The 17,577-nt window shown below is 48.4% G+C and overlaps 1 protein-coding gene and 1 non-coding gene across 5 annotated transcripts; both read right to left on the bottom strand.

Annotated features, from left to right (window-relative positions):
• Window positions 1-1,108: 1,108 nt before the first annotated feature.
• Window positions 1,109-16,542, bottom strand: PABPC4 (poly(A) binding protein cytoplasmic 4). 4 transcript variants are annotated; one of them, XM_023727195.1, is made up of 16 exons: window positions 15,871-16,063; window positions 13,185-13,378; window positions 12,070-12,185; window positions 10,685-10,824; window positions 10,225-10,319; window positions 9,415-9,552; window positions 8,569-8,664; window positions 6,286-6,558; window positions 5,837-5,924; window positions 5,538-5,657; window positions 4,996-5,082; window positions 4,775-4,902; window positions 3,518-3,611; window positions 3,275-3,405; window positions 2,609-2,668; window positions 1,109-1,542 (listed from the first exon to the last, which is right to left on the bottom strand). In XM_023727195.1, the coding sequence occupies exons 1-16, from the start codon at window positions 16,061-16,063 to the stop codon at window positions 1,525-1,527; spliced, it is 1,971 nt and encodes a 656-aa protein (XP_023582963.1). In that variant the 3' UTR covers window positions 1,109-1,524. The 4 variants fall into 4 exon arrangements, 3 of the variants coding, with proteins under 3 accessions (XP_023582963.1, XP_023582964.1, XP_004371963.1); XM_004371906.3 differs by having other exon boundaries at window positions 1,232-1,542; window positions 2,566-2,668; window positions 15,871-16,542; XM_023727196.1 differs by lacking the exon at window positions 4,996-5,082 and having other exon boundaries at window positions 1,116-1,542; window positions 2,566-2,668.
• LOC111819688 (small nucleolar RNA SNORA55) lies at window positions 8,164-8,297 on the bottom strand. The gene has a single exon (XR_002823270.1). It is a non-coding gene; the product is annotated as a small nucleolar RNA SNORA55 (small nucleolar RNA).
• Window positions 16,543-17,577: the final 1,035 nt, after the last annotated feature.

Here is a 17,577-nt window from a genome sequence, read left to right as displayed (position 1 = left end):
GGAGCCCTGGTGGCACAGTGGTCTAAGTGCTCCACTGCTAACCGAAAGATTGGCGGTTCGAACCCACCAGCCGCTTTTGGGAGAAAGACGTGAGTCAACTTCTGTGAAGATTACAGCCCTGGAAACTCTATGGGGCAGTTCTACTCTCTCTTACAGGGTCGCTATGAGTCAGAATCCACTTGCTGGCCGCGGGTTCGATTTGGTTTGGTTTTATGAAGATTACAGCCTAGGAAACCGCAGGCAGTTCTACTATGCCCTATAAGATCGCTAGATTGGAACTTTAGGGACAAATACTTAGGGTGAGACCTTATGAAAAAGGGGGAGCCTGCCAAGAGGGCAGAGCCAGGAAAAGAACATTCCAAGGGCCAGGTGGAAGGATGAGCTGGTACACTCAGAGAAAGAAGTGTGACTACAGGGCAGGTACTACTGACTGGTTGACCCTGGCCAGGTTACTGTTGCTTTGAGGATTAATCATGTAACATTTGGGACTGGCGCTTGCTGTTGTCACTCAGGTCTATTTCCTGAGCCGTTTCCCACTACAATAGGAAAACAGCCCCAGGAAACTTTAGTGGCAGAATCTGGGCAACTATCTGCTGACCTGCTTCCAGGATAGACTAGGAAATAGAAGGGACTGGACAAACCACGAGGAGCCCTGGTAACACAATGGTTAAAGCGTTCAGCTGCTAACCAAAAGGTTGGCGGTTCGAACCACCAGCAGCTCTGCAGCAGAAAGATGTGGCAGTCTGCTTCTGTAAAGATTACAGCCTTGGAAACCATATGGATAAGTTCTACTCTGTCCTATAGGATCACTATGAGAAGGAATCAAAGTGGGTCTGATTTTTGGATTTTGGACAAACCCCAACCAACATACTCCAACTAACAAGCCTGGATTCTGAGGACCTCACCTCATGTCCCTGGGCCAGCCCCACTCTGTACCCCTAAATTTTCAGAGCCAGTCCCAAAGTCTACTCTGACCACACCAGGCTTCTGTTCCCTGTTAAATGAGGCCAGTATAAAGTTCTTACCATAACAGAATACAATGGGACAGGATCATATTTAACAGTTCTGGATACCTTGTTAACCCAAAACTGGCTGCCTGTAAGACTCAGTAAAAGATAATAAACTATACATAAGTTCATTTGATCCTGTTTACACTTCTAAAATTTCTTCCACTGAAAACTGGGATTTATAGAATACAGCTGTGTGGTTGGCATAACATGCAGAAGACAGACAGTTTCGTGGAGGTTTTTTTCTTTATTGAGAAACTTAAGACTTGGGTACATCAAATAAAACCAATTTCTGAGGGAAAGAAATCAAAACCCACAATAGAAAAAAAAGTTAACGTTACCTGGGCTACGGCAGAACCCAGAGAATATGTTCGTTTAATTGAAAAATTCTAGGTGTTTCATAATTGACCTTTTGATACAAAATGACCTATTAAATTTGCAATTTGTGGTTCTTGATGTTGAGGTCCATAGGACAAGCTAGGAAGTTCTTCAAACTTGAGCTGAAATCCACGAGGGGTTATTTGGCTTTTGAATCCTGAAATGAAGAGCACCAACATAAATACGTAATCAAAAGAATTGCTTTTAAGGAATAACAACTCACTGAAATCTCTAACTGATAAAATAAGGTATCCCCAGAACAGACCGAGGTGTCTCAACCTCAGTGCTACTGACACACTTTGGGCTGCGTAATTCTTCGTTGTAAAGGATGTCCTGTGTGTTGTGCCAAGTTAGCAGCATCCCTGGCCTGAACATGCCAGTAATATGTCCCCAGTTGTGACAACCAAGTCTGTAGACATTGTCATATGTCCAGTGGATCCAGAACCACTGATCTAGAAACTAGCTACAGTCCTATGGCCCATCCCACCCCGCCTGCCATCCTGTTCTCTCGCTCATGCTTCTAATGACGGAGCTCCTAGAGCCTCTGACAAGAAGGCCATGCCTAGCCCAAGTCACGCCCACCACCATACCGGCTCTGGCCCTTGCATGCTTTTCCCCCACCTCCTTGCCTTTGTTCATTTGGTTCCTCCCGCTTTTTCCATCTGGAGGCAGCCACCAGTCCTTGTTAAACTTCACTCACCTAAGCCCCTGCAGGCAGAGGCTGCAGCCTCCCAAATCCAGAAGTTCAGACTGGAACACACAAGCCAGATGTGTGTGTGTCTGTCTCTCACTAGATTGAGATCCTTGATGCCAAGGCCTGTGCCCTTTGTGTTCCCAGAGCTAAGCAGTCCTCATCAAGCTCAGGCAAACCCCAGGAAAATAATGCTCATAGAACCAAGGCTTACAGATCTGATACGAGACACCTTTTATGACCCATCGCTATTCTAGACCAACAAGGTCACTCTCGAGAAGGATATATGACGAGGTGATCTTTACAGAGAAAACTGTTCGTTTATTCCTTATGATTCACAACCTGTACTACTCTTTTCTACATAACAGAAAAAGCCCAGGTTACAGCCTGTCAATTTATAAATCAGTAGCTCTATATAATACTCCCATTCTTTTAGGAAGATAGTCACAAATCAAAGCCATTCTACAAAATGAGAATACCCAAACATACGGTTTTTCCTTGTCTAAGAGGTAGCAGCAGCAACAGCGCCCACCTTCTGGGCAGCTTCTTTCTTGGCATGATGAGCCTGTAGAACCGCCACAGCTTCATCCACCTGTGAGAAATCACCAGTGGGTCGGTGGCATCTGAGGACAGCCCCCTGGCTCACCCTGGTGCCCAGGCACAGTGATGGATAAGAGCCAACCATAGAGATGATCTCTGAGCTTCTCCTGGTACCAAATGCTTTCCCAAATACCCATAGAAAATTCCAACTCATAGCAACTCTACAGGACAGAGGAGAACTGCCCCATGGGGTTTCCACGGCTATAATCTTTACCGAAGCAGGGTGCCGCATCTTTCTCCCAACAGAGTGGCTGGAGGGTTCAAACTGCTTATCTTTCAGTTAGCAGCCAGAATGCTTAACCACAGTGCCACCAGGGCTCCTTATACCCACCAAAAACCAAACCAAGCCCACTGCCGCCAAGTCAATTCCAACTCATAGCGACCCTATAGGACAGAGCAGAACTGCCCCATAGGGTTTCCCAGCGGCTGGTGGATTCGAACTGCTGACCTTTTGGTTAGCAGCCATATATCACTTAACTACTGTGAAGCAGGCCCCAAATTAATAGGTATGAGGAGTCTTCTCGCTGCCGCCCAAGTGTCCCTCCCTCACCCTCTGGAGCTGGGCCAGCTAAAGCCCCAAGCCCAAGCACCAGCTCACCTTGGAGCGGAGAGACTCGGGAGACTCCAGCATGTGCAGCAGCTCAGAGTTGTCGATCTCCAGCAGCATCCCCGTTATCTTTCCAGCTAAGTTTGAATGCATCGTTTGGATGAGTGGGAACAAACGTTCTCCTGTGGGAAGGATATTTATAAAAAATCAGGTCTAATCAGTCAAGAGCGGGTGCTGGAATCCAGGCCAATACCAGGTCTGGGCCCCTCTTCTGCAAGTCCACGGGTCACTCACCCAGCATCTGCTTCTGCTCCTGCGGGGGTGCTGCGGCCAGCATGGAGGCGGTCAGGGGCTCCTGTCCCTGCACATGGACTGCAGGCTGTGGGGCCTGGAACCAGGTGGGGCAGCAGGTTAGCAATGAAGGAAAGAACACCCTTCACGATGGTGGAGGTCAGCACAGCCCAACTAGCCAACATCTGAATGGCTACTATGCAGCATTCTTTGCTCTCAAGGAACTAATTTCAGTCCTAGGGGATTAAGAAGTGTAGGGTCGACTACAGTGAAAATGGTATGCCATTATAAGGGAAGGTAAAATTAATAAACCTACAATGCCACGCAAGGATTCCCTGACATTATTTCACTTAATTTACCCAAGGTTCCTAAAGAACTTAAAGCCTTCTTAAATAAGGTTACAGAGAACATTTGTATATCTGTGTAGCCTTTTCCTGAAAATGAGAGCATTCCTTTAGGATGGATTCCCAGAAGACACTAACTCAAAGTGTGTGAATATCAAAACATTTACCATTACAACCCACATCACCTCTCCTGTACCTTTTTCAAATGTTTCATTGACATTAGATGTCAACGCCAATGGCAGTACTAAAAGTAGGGCCTTGTAGGCAAAAGATACTGTTACATAACATTAAGTTCTGGAAAATCTCAAACTTAGAATATTTGGGACAGGAGAGTTAAAGAAGACTCTATTAAGCAGCTGATGGGCTTGAAGCCTGGATGCGGCCCCTCAAAGCAAACTTCTGAGCCCTGAGACAAATTAGTCACATCCTGGCTTGCCTTGAAGGGCACATCTCTAGTGACAGCAAGTTTCAGCTTAGAAAATCTAAGATCTGAAGCTGAAACTCTCATTTGTGAGGCTGCAGTCTTTTCTGCCTTAATGTACCTGTCGTTGCAGAGCAGCTAAGGATCAAATAGGCCAATGGATATGAACTTGATCTGGAAGCTCAAAAAGGTGAACATTTGTGTGTATGTGTGTGTATGTGTGTGTATGTATGTATACACATCCACACACACACACACAAACACACCATAAAAATACAAAGAAGCACCAGAACAATTTGCATTTATATCTGTGTTTACTTTTTCAAGCCCCTTCTCTCCCTCAAGGGCAGAGACAGTGCTTGATGAATCCACCACAGGGCACAGCACGCTGACGCACAGCGACACCTAAAACCTGCTGAAGGAATCAAAGCAAAGCATCGTTCAAATCAAGTGCAAGTGGGAAAATTCTTGTGCATTCTGCGTGGTGGACCTCACCTGCAGTGGCTGCATCACAGGATGAGGACTGCGGACGCTGGAGGCATATTTGTATGGTGCCACAGCCCGAGGAGCAGCAGCAGCAACGGCAGCCCGAGGTGCTAAGTTCTGCACGGCTGGGGGAACACCTTAGGAAAAAAACAAATAAAATTAAAGCCCATCAGTCTGAGCAAAGACCCGTAAAATCCCAGCTTTCCCCATCTGTGTGCATCCAATACCACCTCCAGACTGGCAGCTGTCAGTCAGCCCTTGCTGGGCGGCACCAGCCCCACCAAAGTCCATAGCCAAGCGGTCCGGGCACTCAGACCCTACAACAGACCAGCAAATGCACATCAGTGTTGGCGGCAGATGTCCAACTGGCCACGTCCCACGGAAGGAGCAATTCCAAAGCATGTTCACACAACACATCACACACGGGGCCACTACTGCTACTCAGAAGAGCCAGCCAATGACATACAACTATTTTCACATCTCAGAAAACACAATACAGTCTGTAAAAAGCAGTTTCCTTGAAGGCCCTGAAAGAACACTGTCTCCATAGTCATCCAGCTAGCAAACCTCTACAATCCATCTTTTTCACATGTGAGTCACCGATGAGCACAGAGATGTTAAAGCAACACTCCTAGAACCTCTCTGCACCTGAAGTACCTACCTAAGCACACAACCAAAATTACAGAACCAGGACTCGGAAAAACACTGACTAGGCTGAGCCCAGTCATCTTGACTCCCTCCCCGGGCAATACTTCAAGGCCAGTTTGCTCACCGACTCTCTGAGTGGTAGTAGGGAGGCCACGAGAGGCCGGAGCATTACCAGTTGGAGCCAGATGGCGAAGAGTTGGACGAGGCCCAGACTGGCGTATAGCACTTGGCATTCCTTGGAAGCCTGGTGAAAAAGACCAAAAAAAAAAAAAATTGCACATCACTGACAAGCCTCTGAGGGTAGGACCTAGGCATTTTCCTTTCTTAAAACACATTTCCCTGGGAGGCTGCAAGTAGGAAAGACAGGGGATCCCAGGATAGTTATATCCCAGGTGATGAAGTCAATTGTTCCCCACCACCTACCTTGAGGTCTCCCACCTTGCTGCCAGCGTGGATTAGGCCTCATCTGTGCTAGTTGGTTAGGTGTGTAATACGGAGGTCTTCCCTGAGCCTGTAACAGAACAACACCCAAGCCCTTTTACTTTAAGGATCTGAATCCACACTAGAGTTCACTACCAAGCTTCGGGCTATTTATTCAGAATAGAGGCTCTCTGCTGTGGGTTCAGTTAGAGGGGACTGTCTTATCCTGCCTGTGTCTGCAAGTGTGTGCCTCACTTGCGTGCTCACTCGCAAGCAAGAGAGAGAGAGAGAGACCGACCCCATGGAAAAGTCCCTCCTCATTGTATTTGAGAAATCCTTACTGACATTCTAAGAGTCAAATATGCAAAAATCACTCTCCCCTCAACCACTGCAGGCTCCAGGAGCAGTCAGTGGGCAGGTTACAAAGAGCCATGAGTGTCCAGCAGACCCACCTGTGGAACCGCTGGCACGAAGTAGCCACCAGCTGCAGGCTGAAACTGATTTAAGATGGCACTGGCAGGGAGCGTTCTCATTCCTGCCACCCGCTGCATATACTGGTTGGTCAGGTGAGCCTTTCTCTCTTCCTTCCTCTGGGCCAGGGCGACGTACAATGGCTTAGAGCCCACAATGCGTCCATTCATCTCAGTGACTGCTTTGGTTGCCTCTTCGGGAGATGAGAAGCAGACGAAGCCAAACCCTTTGCTTCTTCCATCCTCCAGCATCACCTACAAAACAAGAGCAGCTACTTAAGAAAAAGCTGTATACGTACTGGGGGGATTGGAAAGGCAGTTATTTCAGAAGAGCTAGAAAATCTGGGTTCTGTTGCAAGAGTTCCATGTCTGGGTCAGGGATTCTCAACTTTGACCCAGGACGTACTCTAGACCAATTAAGTTACAACCTCTGAGGGCAGAACCTAGGCATTCCAGGTGATTCTGAGGTTCCCAGATGCTATGATACAGTTAGTGGTTGAACCAGGAACACAAAATACGTTTCCTGATACCTAGAAAGATAGCTATCCCACACTCCAGATATCCACAAGAGCTCTTGACATTAGTGTCAAACAATTGTAGAACTCATCTGCTTGAGACCTTGGTGAACAAAACTTCTCCCAGCTCTTAGCAACATTAGGATACGCTTTTGAAATATCACATGCGGGCAGGAGTTATGGAACTCTAGAGTCACCAATGGGTGCCACCACTAATTCAATGGGAACAACAAAGCAGGAAGACCACCAGCTGGAAGACCGGCAGCCTGGGTTCTAGTCCCAGCTCTGCTTTTACCAAGCTGTACAACCTTGACAAATCACTCATGTGCGCTCTCTCGAGCCTCAATTTCCACGTCATACTCTCAATAAGGCAAACAGCCACAAAGCCACAGGTCTACTGGTTCAGGTAATCTTTTTCAACATAGAGTTAGTCACTCACTAATGGCTTTTTTCCTCACCTGAAAAATTGATGGCTTTCCCTGACCTACCTCCTAGAAGCACTGAAAGCACAATGAATGTGTACTTAGCATCATTTCGTTTGTCTTAGCTCACTGCTTGGAGAGTATCTTGAAGCTGAGGACATGAACCTAAAGACACATATCAGCTCAACAACTCTACCAAGTGGTGAGATGGGCCAGTAAGGTTTGTGAAAATAATGCAACACAATGTTCTTGAAAATGGTGTTGATTACAATATGGCTCTTTTGCTCTCTTCTTGCAAATGCCAGCTAGACTACTATGCTAATAAGCAAGGAAAGACTATCACTCGCTGCACTGAGGGGAGGCCAGTCAAGGAGGTGGTAAGCAGGAGGGGTGAGGAACTGGGGGAAGCCCACAGGATTGGCTTGTGCTTCTAGTCAACGCCCCCTACTGCAGCTGATAACCTTTCTTTCTACAACAGCCCCAGGTTCTGAGCCCGCGTCGATAAGGGCTGAGGCACCTTTACCAGCCCACCCCAGCCTTCTTCTTCACCTGAAGGACTTCAGGAAGTCTGCTGCACCTTAGAAGGCCAGGCGTGGTGCAGGACTAGCACTGCATCAGGCCATGACCCGAAACTTTCAGATGCCATCAGTTTCTGTCACACTCCCAAATGTCAAGGACACCCAGTACACTATCCTCATGTAACCACCTTTCTCTTGCTCAAGGACTCCAATTCCTTACCTTTAGAATGGAGTAGTCACCCTGCGAACTCAGTTGATATGGGTATCAAAGACAATCAGGCAACGCTGCACGTTGCAAAACAACACGGAAAAACAAACTTTCCACCCCACTTGTCCTTCTTAGACCAAGTGGGAGTTCCCAACCCAGCTCCAAAGTCCTCAAAAGCCCTTCCTTCTCAGGGAGGAGAGTGTGGCAAAGGTGTAGAGACAGGCCCCAAGACAAATGGAAACAACCCGTCTGGATTTCCTCTGCCCGTGCTGTAGCACCGTCTGTCCCCACACCAGCACGAGGCAGCGAAGAATGGGAAAGATTCAGGTGCTCTAGGGGGTGAGCAAGGAGCGGACAGGTCAGATCCATCTCCACAGCCGGTACTCGGGAGACAGTGCGATGCTGACTTACGGAAATGTCCTTCTCCAGTGCACGCACAGAAGAGTAACTGAAGGCAACAAGTCTGCCAGAGTAACGTGGTAGCTACTCCCAGCAGAGCACAATTTAGATCCTGTTCCTTCAAGAAAATGACAAATGCCTATCAACCTCTAATAGAATACTACTTCTCTGCTTTCAGTCCCCAGATCTCAGTATTAGAATACCTTGGCGCTTGTGATTGACCCAAAAGGAGAAAACTCTTTCCTTAACTTCTCATCATCAATGGTGTCATCCAAGTTCTTTATGTAAAGATTCACCCCCTGAAAGAGAAGGAGCACTGTTAATTGCACTCCTGTAACCTATATATCCCCTAAGACTGGTGGTCAAAGTGTGGTCACCAGACCAGCAGCATCAGTATCACTGGGAACTTGTTAGAAATACAAATTCTCAGGCCAGACCCCAAACCTAATGAATCAGCAACTCTGGGGCTAGGGCCCAGTGATCCATATGTTAACAAGCCCTGCAGGCTCGAAGTTAAGAAACCATGGCCCTAAGACTCTGACATGACCATCAGTGCAGTCGGACATTGTCTTTCCCCACAGCTGCTCTGGTTGACCTAGTCTTCCTTTCACCCCAGCAGGGTCCTTGCCACCATTCCAAATAAAGGAGTGCTATTTAAGTGAAGGAGCCCTGGTGGCGCAGTGGTTAAGAGCCCGGCTGCTAACGAAAAGGTCGGCAATTCGAATCCATCAACCGCTCCTTGGAAACCCTATGGGGCAGCTATCTGGTCAGATTCAACTCCATGGCAACAGGTTGTTTTTTGGTATTTAAGTAAAAGGGGCCCGTATGTCTAGGAGCAACAGGCTGAGACTCCTCTTTTTGTCCCTGTTCTATAACCACCGCCATATCTGATAGGTGTACTCTTTTAAACCTGACACTCTTGGGAGAAAGGCTAGGAAGAGCAGACTCCAAATCCCCAGAGAACACCTGCTAAACATAGAGGTGCTTTGCAAATATTTCATAGTAAATCTCCTGTCGGTAGGCCGGGCTGGGCCAAGACCACCTCTCACCTGATACCGACTAATTCGCTCCTGTTTCAGCTGCTCAAATTTCCGTTTTAACTCAGCCTGCCGTTCAACCTTCTTCTGTGCACGGCCTACGAAGATGACTTTCCCACTGATTTCTTTGCCATTCATCTCTTCCACAGCCTAGAGAGAAAATGCATGTCTTTAAATCGAGATGTGAATAAAAGCAGGGGGTCTGGAGTTGCTCTGGAGGTCTAGAAATCCCACCAGCTATTCGGGGGGGAAAGAAATCTTTCCTATAGGGCCAATAACTTATTTCATTCTATCTCTGAAGTGTGATAAACAAATCCAAACTTCCTCATCTGTAAGTGGGATTAATATTTAAGTGGGTTGTTGGTCCAAATATAGGAAAAAACAGTACTGTATAAATACAAGCATGGTAGAGATGAACCCAGGTTTATAATCTGGCTGTCCCTAAACTTCTCAGTTTCTTTTGTGGGTATTAAGTGAGATAAGATAGGTCAAGGGCTTAGCACACAATACTTTGCCAGTAATCAAATCAGCAACTCTGAGCCTTTGTTCCCTCACCTATGAGCAGTAACACACACTTGTCCTATTCTTTGAACCCACAGGGCTAGACAGCTGACAGCTGAGGCGACAGGTATGTGCCAAGTGCTTTGAAAATAAATGATTATTAACACATGGAATCTCTCAGACAGATAATTCCAAAGCACAGTAACTGGGCAGGCACAACTAGATACTCAGACCATTCCAGCTCGGTTCTGCTGTGTGCTAATAAGGCCCTGCCCCCACACCCTGGGGGCTACGTCCTACAAACCCTGGTGGTACTCTCACCTTATTGGCATCTTCGTGTTTTTCGTAACTCACAAAGCCAAAGCCTTTGGATTTCCCACTGGGATCTCTCATCACCTTGACACTTAGGGTCTTACCTATTACCAAAGGACAGAACTATTAGTAACACCATCTCTCTACCACAGCTGTAGGAGAGAACGCTTCTAGGAACCCACTTGAAGCCAACCTCTTGCTGAACCCATGGCCTCCAAGACAGAGAAGGGCACCATGCCTAGCCTACTAATTCCAAGCAGCTGAGAGGGCCTTGGGGATGAAGTGAGGTAGGAAGAAGACAAGCAACAAGGCGCGAGGTTTATTCCTATCTGCCTTGTGATCTTTGTCATGCAAGGTATTTTACTTCTGGGCCTGGATGCCTTCATCTCTTAAGTAAGTAAAAATAGATGGGATTCCAGATCTGGTGGACAATGAAAGGGGACATGTGGGGCAAAGGACCCTGACTTACCAAACTGGCTGAACAGCTCTTTCAGACTCTCATCATCCACCTCTTCCCCAAAGTTCTTGATATAAACATTGGTGAATTCCTTAGCTTTGGCTCCAAGCTCTGCTTCCCGCTCTTTGCGTGACTTAAATCTGCCCACAAACCTAAAAAGAAACCATGAAAACCAGTGATCACCCAGAAGGATCAAATATGATTTCCACGGGCCCCAAGAAATGTGAGTTAAACGCTTACAGGAGAAGTTAAAACACAAGTCCCCATTCAACCAACAAAAGAGCAAGCTCAGAGATGCCCCAACTCCCCAGCAGAAAGCGAGAGGCAGGACTTTCCTGCAAGGACCAGTCCCAGGGCTCCTGGCTCAGACCAGGGCTACTCCTACCACATCACACTGCCTTTGTGAAGGAACCTGAAGACCGTGTTTTTAAAACGTTCATTTCTGTGCATCTATGTAAATGCATAGAAAAGGTCTGGAAGGATACAAACCAAACTGTTAACAGTGGTTAATCCTGGGAGGAGTGAGATTGTTGGCGTGAATTAAGAACTACCCTTTGCTGTTTTATTTGAGTCATTTCTGGCATTGTTTACATTTACTAGGAAAATGTATCCACATACTGTAAAATTTTTAATCTTTCTAGTCCCACCTTGAAACACTTGACTGCTGGGCACATAGACATTTATCAATACAACCCATCCCCTAATCTGTTCAACAGCACAAAGGACAGATAACGATTTTTTGTTTGTTAATGACGAGACTTACTGTCCCATCTCCTCTCCCCGCAGTGTCAAATTCCCCCTCTCCACTCTGCAATAATGACACCAAAGCAATAAGGTCTGCTATGATGTGTCTTCTGCAGCAAGACTTTTCAATGTAACCAAATTAAGTACTCCTGTGGAGCCAGCTTTGTATTAGAAGGTCACTGAGTTCTAAGTTAGGAAACGGAGCTCCAGAGGATCAATTTGGCATCGACGACGGGCAAGTCACCCATGGACAGACTTGAGTCATAGGAAGGCCAAGGTCACATGGCTAGTATACAGCTCCTGGTCAGTCCAGGGCCCTCTCCACTCTGCCACTGGCCAAGACCCCTGCTCAGAGTGGGCTTAGAGCTGCCTTCCAGCCAGCCCCATTGCAGATGCTCACAAAACCCATAGACGAATGCCGTTAAGGGAGAGGCGGCAGGCAGGCCATGGCGTGGGCAGGAAGCCCACCTTGGCGAGTCAAAAGGGCTGCCATGGCTTGGGCAGGGAGACTCACCAGCCCTGGAGTGGAGAGGTAGGAGCAGGCCACACTTGGGCCGAGAGAACCAGTAGCCGCCTTGTGTGTGCCAGTTAATACCGAGGTGGGGCCACGGCTGGCTCATGCGATGGTTGTTGCTCCGGACTGGGACACTCACACTTTGCGGTCATTGAGGAGCATGCCATTCATCTTCTCGATGGCCTTGTCGGCGGCCTCTTGGGTCTCGAAGTGGACAAAGGCATAACCCTTAGAGCCGTTCTCATCACACACCACCTATCAAAGACAAGCCAGGACACTTTAGCACCACTGCGACAGCTCCAGAGACGCGAGAACCTCATGGTCTCCTATTCAGGGGTTTCTGTGTTTTGAGAAGTCTCTAGCCCATCCGTGGTCAAAAGGCAGCAGACTGCAGTAGGTAAAACACTTAGCACAGTGGCAGGGACCTAGTAAATGCTCCATTTACAAACAGAAGCTAACAGGCTGCTTCTATTCGAAATGTTTTCTTACTCACTTTGATTAAAAAACATTAAGAGAGCGGGTGCTAACCACAGTGCTGCAAAAAGATGAGGCCCATGATGGAATTTCGGTCTAGTGTGAAGTCAGACACTCAGACACACACACACACACACACACACACCTGTGGTGGCACAGTGGTTAAGCACTCAGCTGCTAACCAAAAGATCAATGGTTCAAACCCATCAGCTGCTCCATGGGAAAAAGACGTGGCAGTCTGCTCCAGTAAAGATTACAGCCTTGGAAACCCTATGGGGTAGTTCTACTCTGTCCTACAGGATTGCTATGAGCCGGAATCGACTCGATGGCAACGGGTTTGGTCTGGGTTTTGGGGGAGTCAGACATGTAAATAACCGCCACAACAGTTTTACAAAGTACTTCACATGAACAAGTGTGTAGAGAGGGAAGAGGGAAAATGTTTGCTTCTAAAATGATCAAAAGTAAAACTTCCTGGAGCCCAAACACATGTCTCTGGTCCTCCTTCCCCCTCCAGAAAATTTTTTGAGGCCTTCCAAAACTGGAAACCAGGAAGGAGTTTTCAGGCCAAGAGAAGAATAAAGGCACAAAAGCACCCATCAGATTATGCTGAGTTGTGGCACTAGATTATCAACAGGGAACTTGTAAGATTCAGAGTCATTTCCAGCATTTTGAAAATTACCATCCTCTGTCACCCAATTCCAAAGGACTCCCCCATCTGGTATTTGTCATATATTCAAGATTTAATACTTGTTCTGCTGAAATCATTTAATCAATGTTTACCTTGCAGGATAGAATGTTTCCAAAAGCAGAAAAGGTATCATAAAGTGCCTTGTTATCTATGGATTTGTCCAAGTTCTTGATGAAGACGTTTCCCACACCAGATTTTCTCAAAGAGGGATCCCTTTGTGACCACATGATTCGGATTGGCTTTCCCTTAATCACATCAAAGTTCATGGTGTCCAGGGCCCGCTCAGCTGTAAGAGAAACATATTTCAGTCGAGGAATAGAAAACTTCATCCTCATGCAGGTGACTATCACAAATTACTCCAGGTCTTTTCAAGGTAATCACTCTGATAAAAAGGCAACTATTAAAATTAACGGGTATCAGATTTCTCTAGCCCAATCTGTTACTCAGGGTAGAGTAAGTTCCAGCTAATCAGGAAGACTTGATCCCTTCTAGGTCTGTGTCCTTGTTGGGTAAGGGGGTTAAGCAGGATAATCTAAATGGCCTTGTGGCATCAAGTTCAAACTTACCTCACATTTGACTAGGTTTTATCATTTATAAGACTCGCATTATTAGGACAAAAAAGGATGATATCACCAAACCTTTGTGCCTAGCCCAGCAGTACAGCTAAGCCCTGCCCCTAGTGGTTCTCAGGTGTTCTGAACCTGGGCATTTGAGGGGTGCTCAGCTGGAGCCCTGGTAGCACAGTGGTTAACAGCTACAGCATGCTAGGGCTGCTAACCAAAAAGGTCGACAGTTCGAATCCACTAACTGCTCCTTGGAAACCCTGTGGGGCAGTTCTACCGTTCTACAGGATCACTATGAGTCGGAATCGACTCGATGGCAATGGATCTGGTCTGATCTGCTCAGCTAGAACAGTTAACCTGAGCTCTATGGAATTCCAGGATTTCAGCTGCCCAGGTGCCCAATCACAGTTCTTCATCCAGTGCCTTGGGACCTTTCTTTGGTTTGCCGACAAAGTCAATGTTTGCAACATAAGCTGCCAGCCAGGAACACTTTTCTTCACTGGCAACAACAAGGACACCCAGACCTAACACTACAATCTCATAGCAGTGACTTCACTAATACAATGACATCACCTAGGAATTCCTTCATGAGGGGATTCAGACAGGGCTAGAGTGGGGGAGCTTTCTCCTGCTGCGCAGCAACAACTTCTTTAACCTCTTCCCTCCATAAGTTCAGCTGTCCAGTCATCCAAAGGAGTATCCTCTTGTCACTCATTATTTCCAACTACCCTCCTTAGAAGGCATGGAAAGTGGAGATACAGAACAGGAAATGTCCAGGTACGGGAGAGTCAGCTGTGAGGATTATCTGAAACCCACGCCTGGGACCCCAAACTATTTCGCTAATTAGCAGTAAAGAAGCCCATTTCAACACGACTCCTCTCTATTTCAAGTCAGCACTGCAGAAGGCAAGTCGGCTTAGTCTGACAAATCTGGCTGTCTTATTTATAGCAGGGAGAGGTCCTGCAGAGGTATGTGTTGGCAGACGCATTGACCAATGGCTTCTGCTACTATCTCTAAGTGACAGGACTTTTGTTCAGAAGAGCCAAGAAGGCAGGCCACAGCTAGTGTATGTACCCACTACTCTCCCCCCTAAAAAGGTCACACTAAGCTACCTTGTGCTCCTGTGACCACAGACAATTCAGCTCAGAGGACAAGTCCAATTCCCTGGTCTCAGCTGCCTCCTGGGCAACTTACACTCTCTCTGCCTCGTGAACAGTTAACAAAGTGGGGACTCTGCCATAGAATGGCTTGTTTCTCCCAGTAATGGTCTCTGCAGTTGTTCCCTCTTAGTCTGGCGTCACGTGCAGCCCCTGATTAGGTTTCCTCTTGCCTCACTCCTGCCACGCCTGAGGCATACCTCTCCACTGCTCCAATCTGGGGCGGGCAGAGCACTGCACTGGGAGTCCCAACTTAGCCTCCAATTGCTGTTCCTTTTCCTTCACATAAGTCCTATTTCCTTCAGATGGCCTGAAGTGGAAGTGTCAATCACTGTGCAGAGGGAAGGTGATAATCCTCACTAGCCCCAGCCTCCCACCGAGTGGAACTTCAGGTGGAACTTTCCCAGACAAACCAGTCACCATTCTCAGCAAAGAACTCCTCCGCCCCAGTGGCAAACATGCATACTGGGGAGCTGACCTGGCACTGGCTGCACATGCGACCCTGGTGGCACTAATACACATCCCTGCCCAGAATTGCTCCCTGGCTTCCTATCTGCCCTGAAGACCCCTTATCAGCACAAAATTCAAAGGACTCAGGATAAGGCAAGGGTGGAGGAGGGGCCGGCAGTTTTGCAATCTAAAATTTTTGCAGGGAATTGTATTTCAATCGCCCTGGCTTTTTGGCAGGCCTGGGAGAGGCACAAGCCCATGCCCACTGACCAGACAGGTGTCTAACAGTCCAGCCCCAATGAGCAGGACCACACACACAACGGAGTGACAGTGACTTCACTCTGATCCGCTTTATGTAGTCTTCCTGGTTTCCAACCCCACCTCCACCACATATTAGCCCAAGGTCACCCAGTTAGGAAATGATACTAGCAACTCCAGCCATCTAATGCCAAGCCCCGTGTTCTTAACCCCTGCATCAGGCTCCCCACTACTGGTGCTTTTGGGGCAACATACTGTCTTGATGCCCCTCTCCATGGGGGTAGGGACTTGCCCAGATGAGTCCCAGGGTTCTGGGAGAGCTCAGTTTTGTGGGCAGAGCTTCTACTCACCGTCAGCCGGCTGCTGGAAGTTGACGTAGGCATAACCTAGGGAGCGGCGGGTGATCATATCGCGACAGACCCGGATGGATAGCACAGGCCCCGCAGGACTGAACTTTTCGTACAGCATGGCCTCGGTGACGTCCGAGTGCAGGTCACCCACGTACAGGGAGGCCATGGGGTAGCTGCTGGCTGCAGCATTCATCTCCCCGCCCCCCACCACCCCGAGCCCCGCCAGGAGGACTTCTTCTAGGGATCACCACAGCAAAAAGGGGCTCTTCTCTGAGCCGTGGCTCGCGCGGCGGCTCACAGGTGGCAAGAGCGAAGCCAAGAGGCGCTGGAGTAGGCTCAGATACACAGAAGACGAAAAACAGGAGTTCAGGGGCAGCTCATACGAGACTCTGCAAAACCTCAGACAAAAGGCGCTCAAAACAATATGGCCCTCCCTGGGAGTTTGTAATTTTTAGCTGTCCTGGTTTGAACCTCCAAATTTCCAAAAAAAAATTATAATTGGGAATCCCCTTCAGAATTCGAAAAATTCTTCAAGAGGCAACCAAATGCTGCCCACAGCGGCCTTTAAGACACGCGTTTCTCTATAAATATAGGCCTCGGGCTCCTGGCGGTTTAAAATTACAACAGCCAGGAGAAGAGAAAAAATATTTGTCGGTGCCGACTCGGCAAGCCCCAGGCAGGCGTGCGTGCGCGCAGCCGCCACCCACGCCGGGCTCCGCGAAGGGCAGCGCGGACACGTGGTGCGCCGGGGAGGCTGGCCCGCGGGGAACGAGGGCTGCCGGCGGGGCCGGGCAGGCGCGGAGGTTGCCACGCGGCGTGCGCGGACGGGTAGGGCCGGGCGGCGGGCAGAACAGATGGACGCGCGAGGGTCAGAGCGGTGACGCGTGGACGAGGACAGGCCGGGGCAGGCAGCGGGCGGGCACGGGCTGCTCACCACCGGACCAACAGACGGAGACGGACAGACGCGAAAGTGCGGCGGCGGGCGCGGGGCAGGCCGGAAGCGTGCAAAAGTGACTTCCCTGCGGGTGCTCCGAGGAGGATTCGCGTTTTTTTTTTTTAAGATTTTTAAAGCGTTTTCGGGTTTTTTTTTATCTTTTTCTCTTTTTTTCTTCAGGCTGCTGGGCCCGAAAACGACGGAGGCAGCGGCGACCCGGGGCGGAGAGAGGCGGCCGCGGGAGCCACCGCTCCATTTATACCCGCCCGCCCCGGGCGCTGCTGGTCGAAGGGCGCCTCGCGACCTGGGCGCAGCCGTGCCCGCCCACTCGGCCCGGGGGCCCGAGGCGGGGCGGCCACGCGAGAGCGACCCGGCGGCTGGGCGGCGCCACAGCGGCCCCTAGCGCGCGGAGGACCGCTCCGCTCCAGGCTTTCACCAGCCACAAGGGCAATTTATCATAATAGATTATTGTCCCTTGCCCCATCATCCGGGAATGGAATCCATAGATAATTTAACCACCCACGTGCATAACGTTTAAAAATCAATATATTGCCTAACTGCAAAATTAAGAAATAAAATTAATTATAATTTAAAAAAATAGATTCAATATATAAATATTTGGGCCGGAGTACACAAGAATATATACTGAGTTCTCAGAATTCTGGGACTTAGATGTAGAGTCGTTGGCAATGCTACAGCTAGTAAGGCAGTTGCTTCCATGGGAGATGTGATTTTCTGAAAAGAGGGACAAATTTTAGTAAAGCATCCCTAAA

The sequence above is a fragment of the Trichechus manatus genome, unplaced genomic scaffold, assembly GCF_000243295.1.
Source record: "Trichechus manatus latirostris isolate Lorelei unplaced genomic scaffold, TriManLat1.0 scaffold00015, whole genome shotgun sequence".
Taxonomy (NCBI): Eukaryota; Metazoa; Chordata; class Mammalia; order Sirenia; family Trichechidae; genus Trichechus; species Trichechus manatus.
Note: the sequence above shows the minus strand (reverse complement) of the source record. Positions and strands in the feature narration are given on the sequence as shown.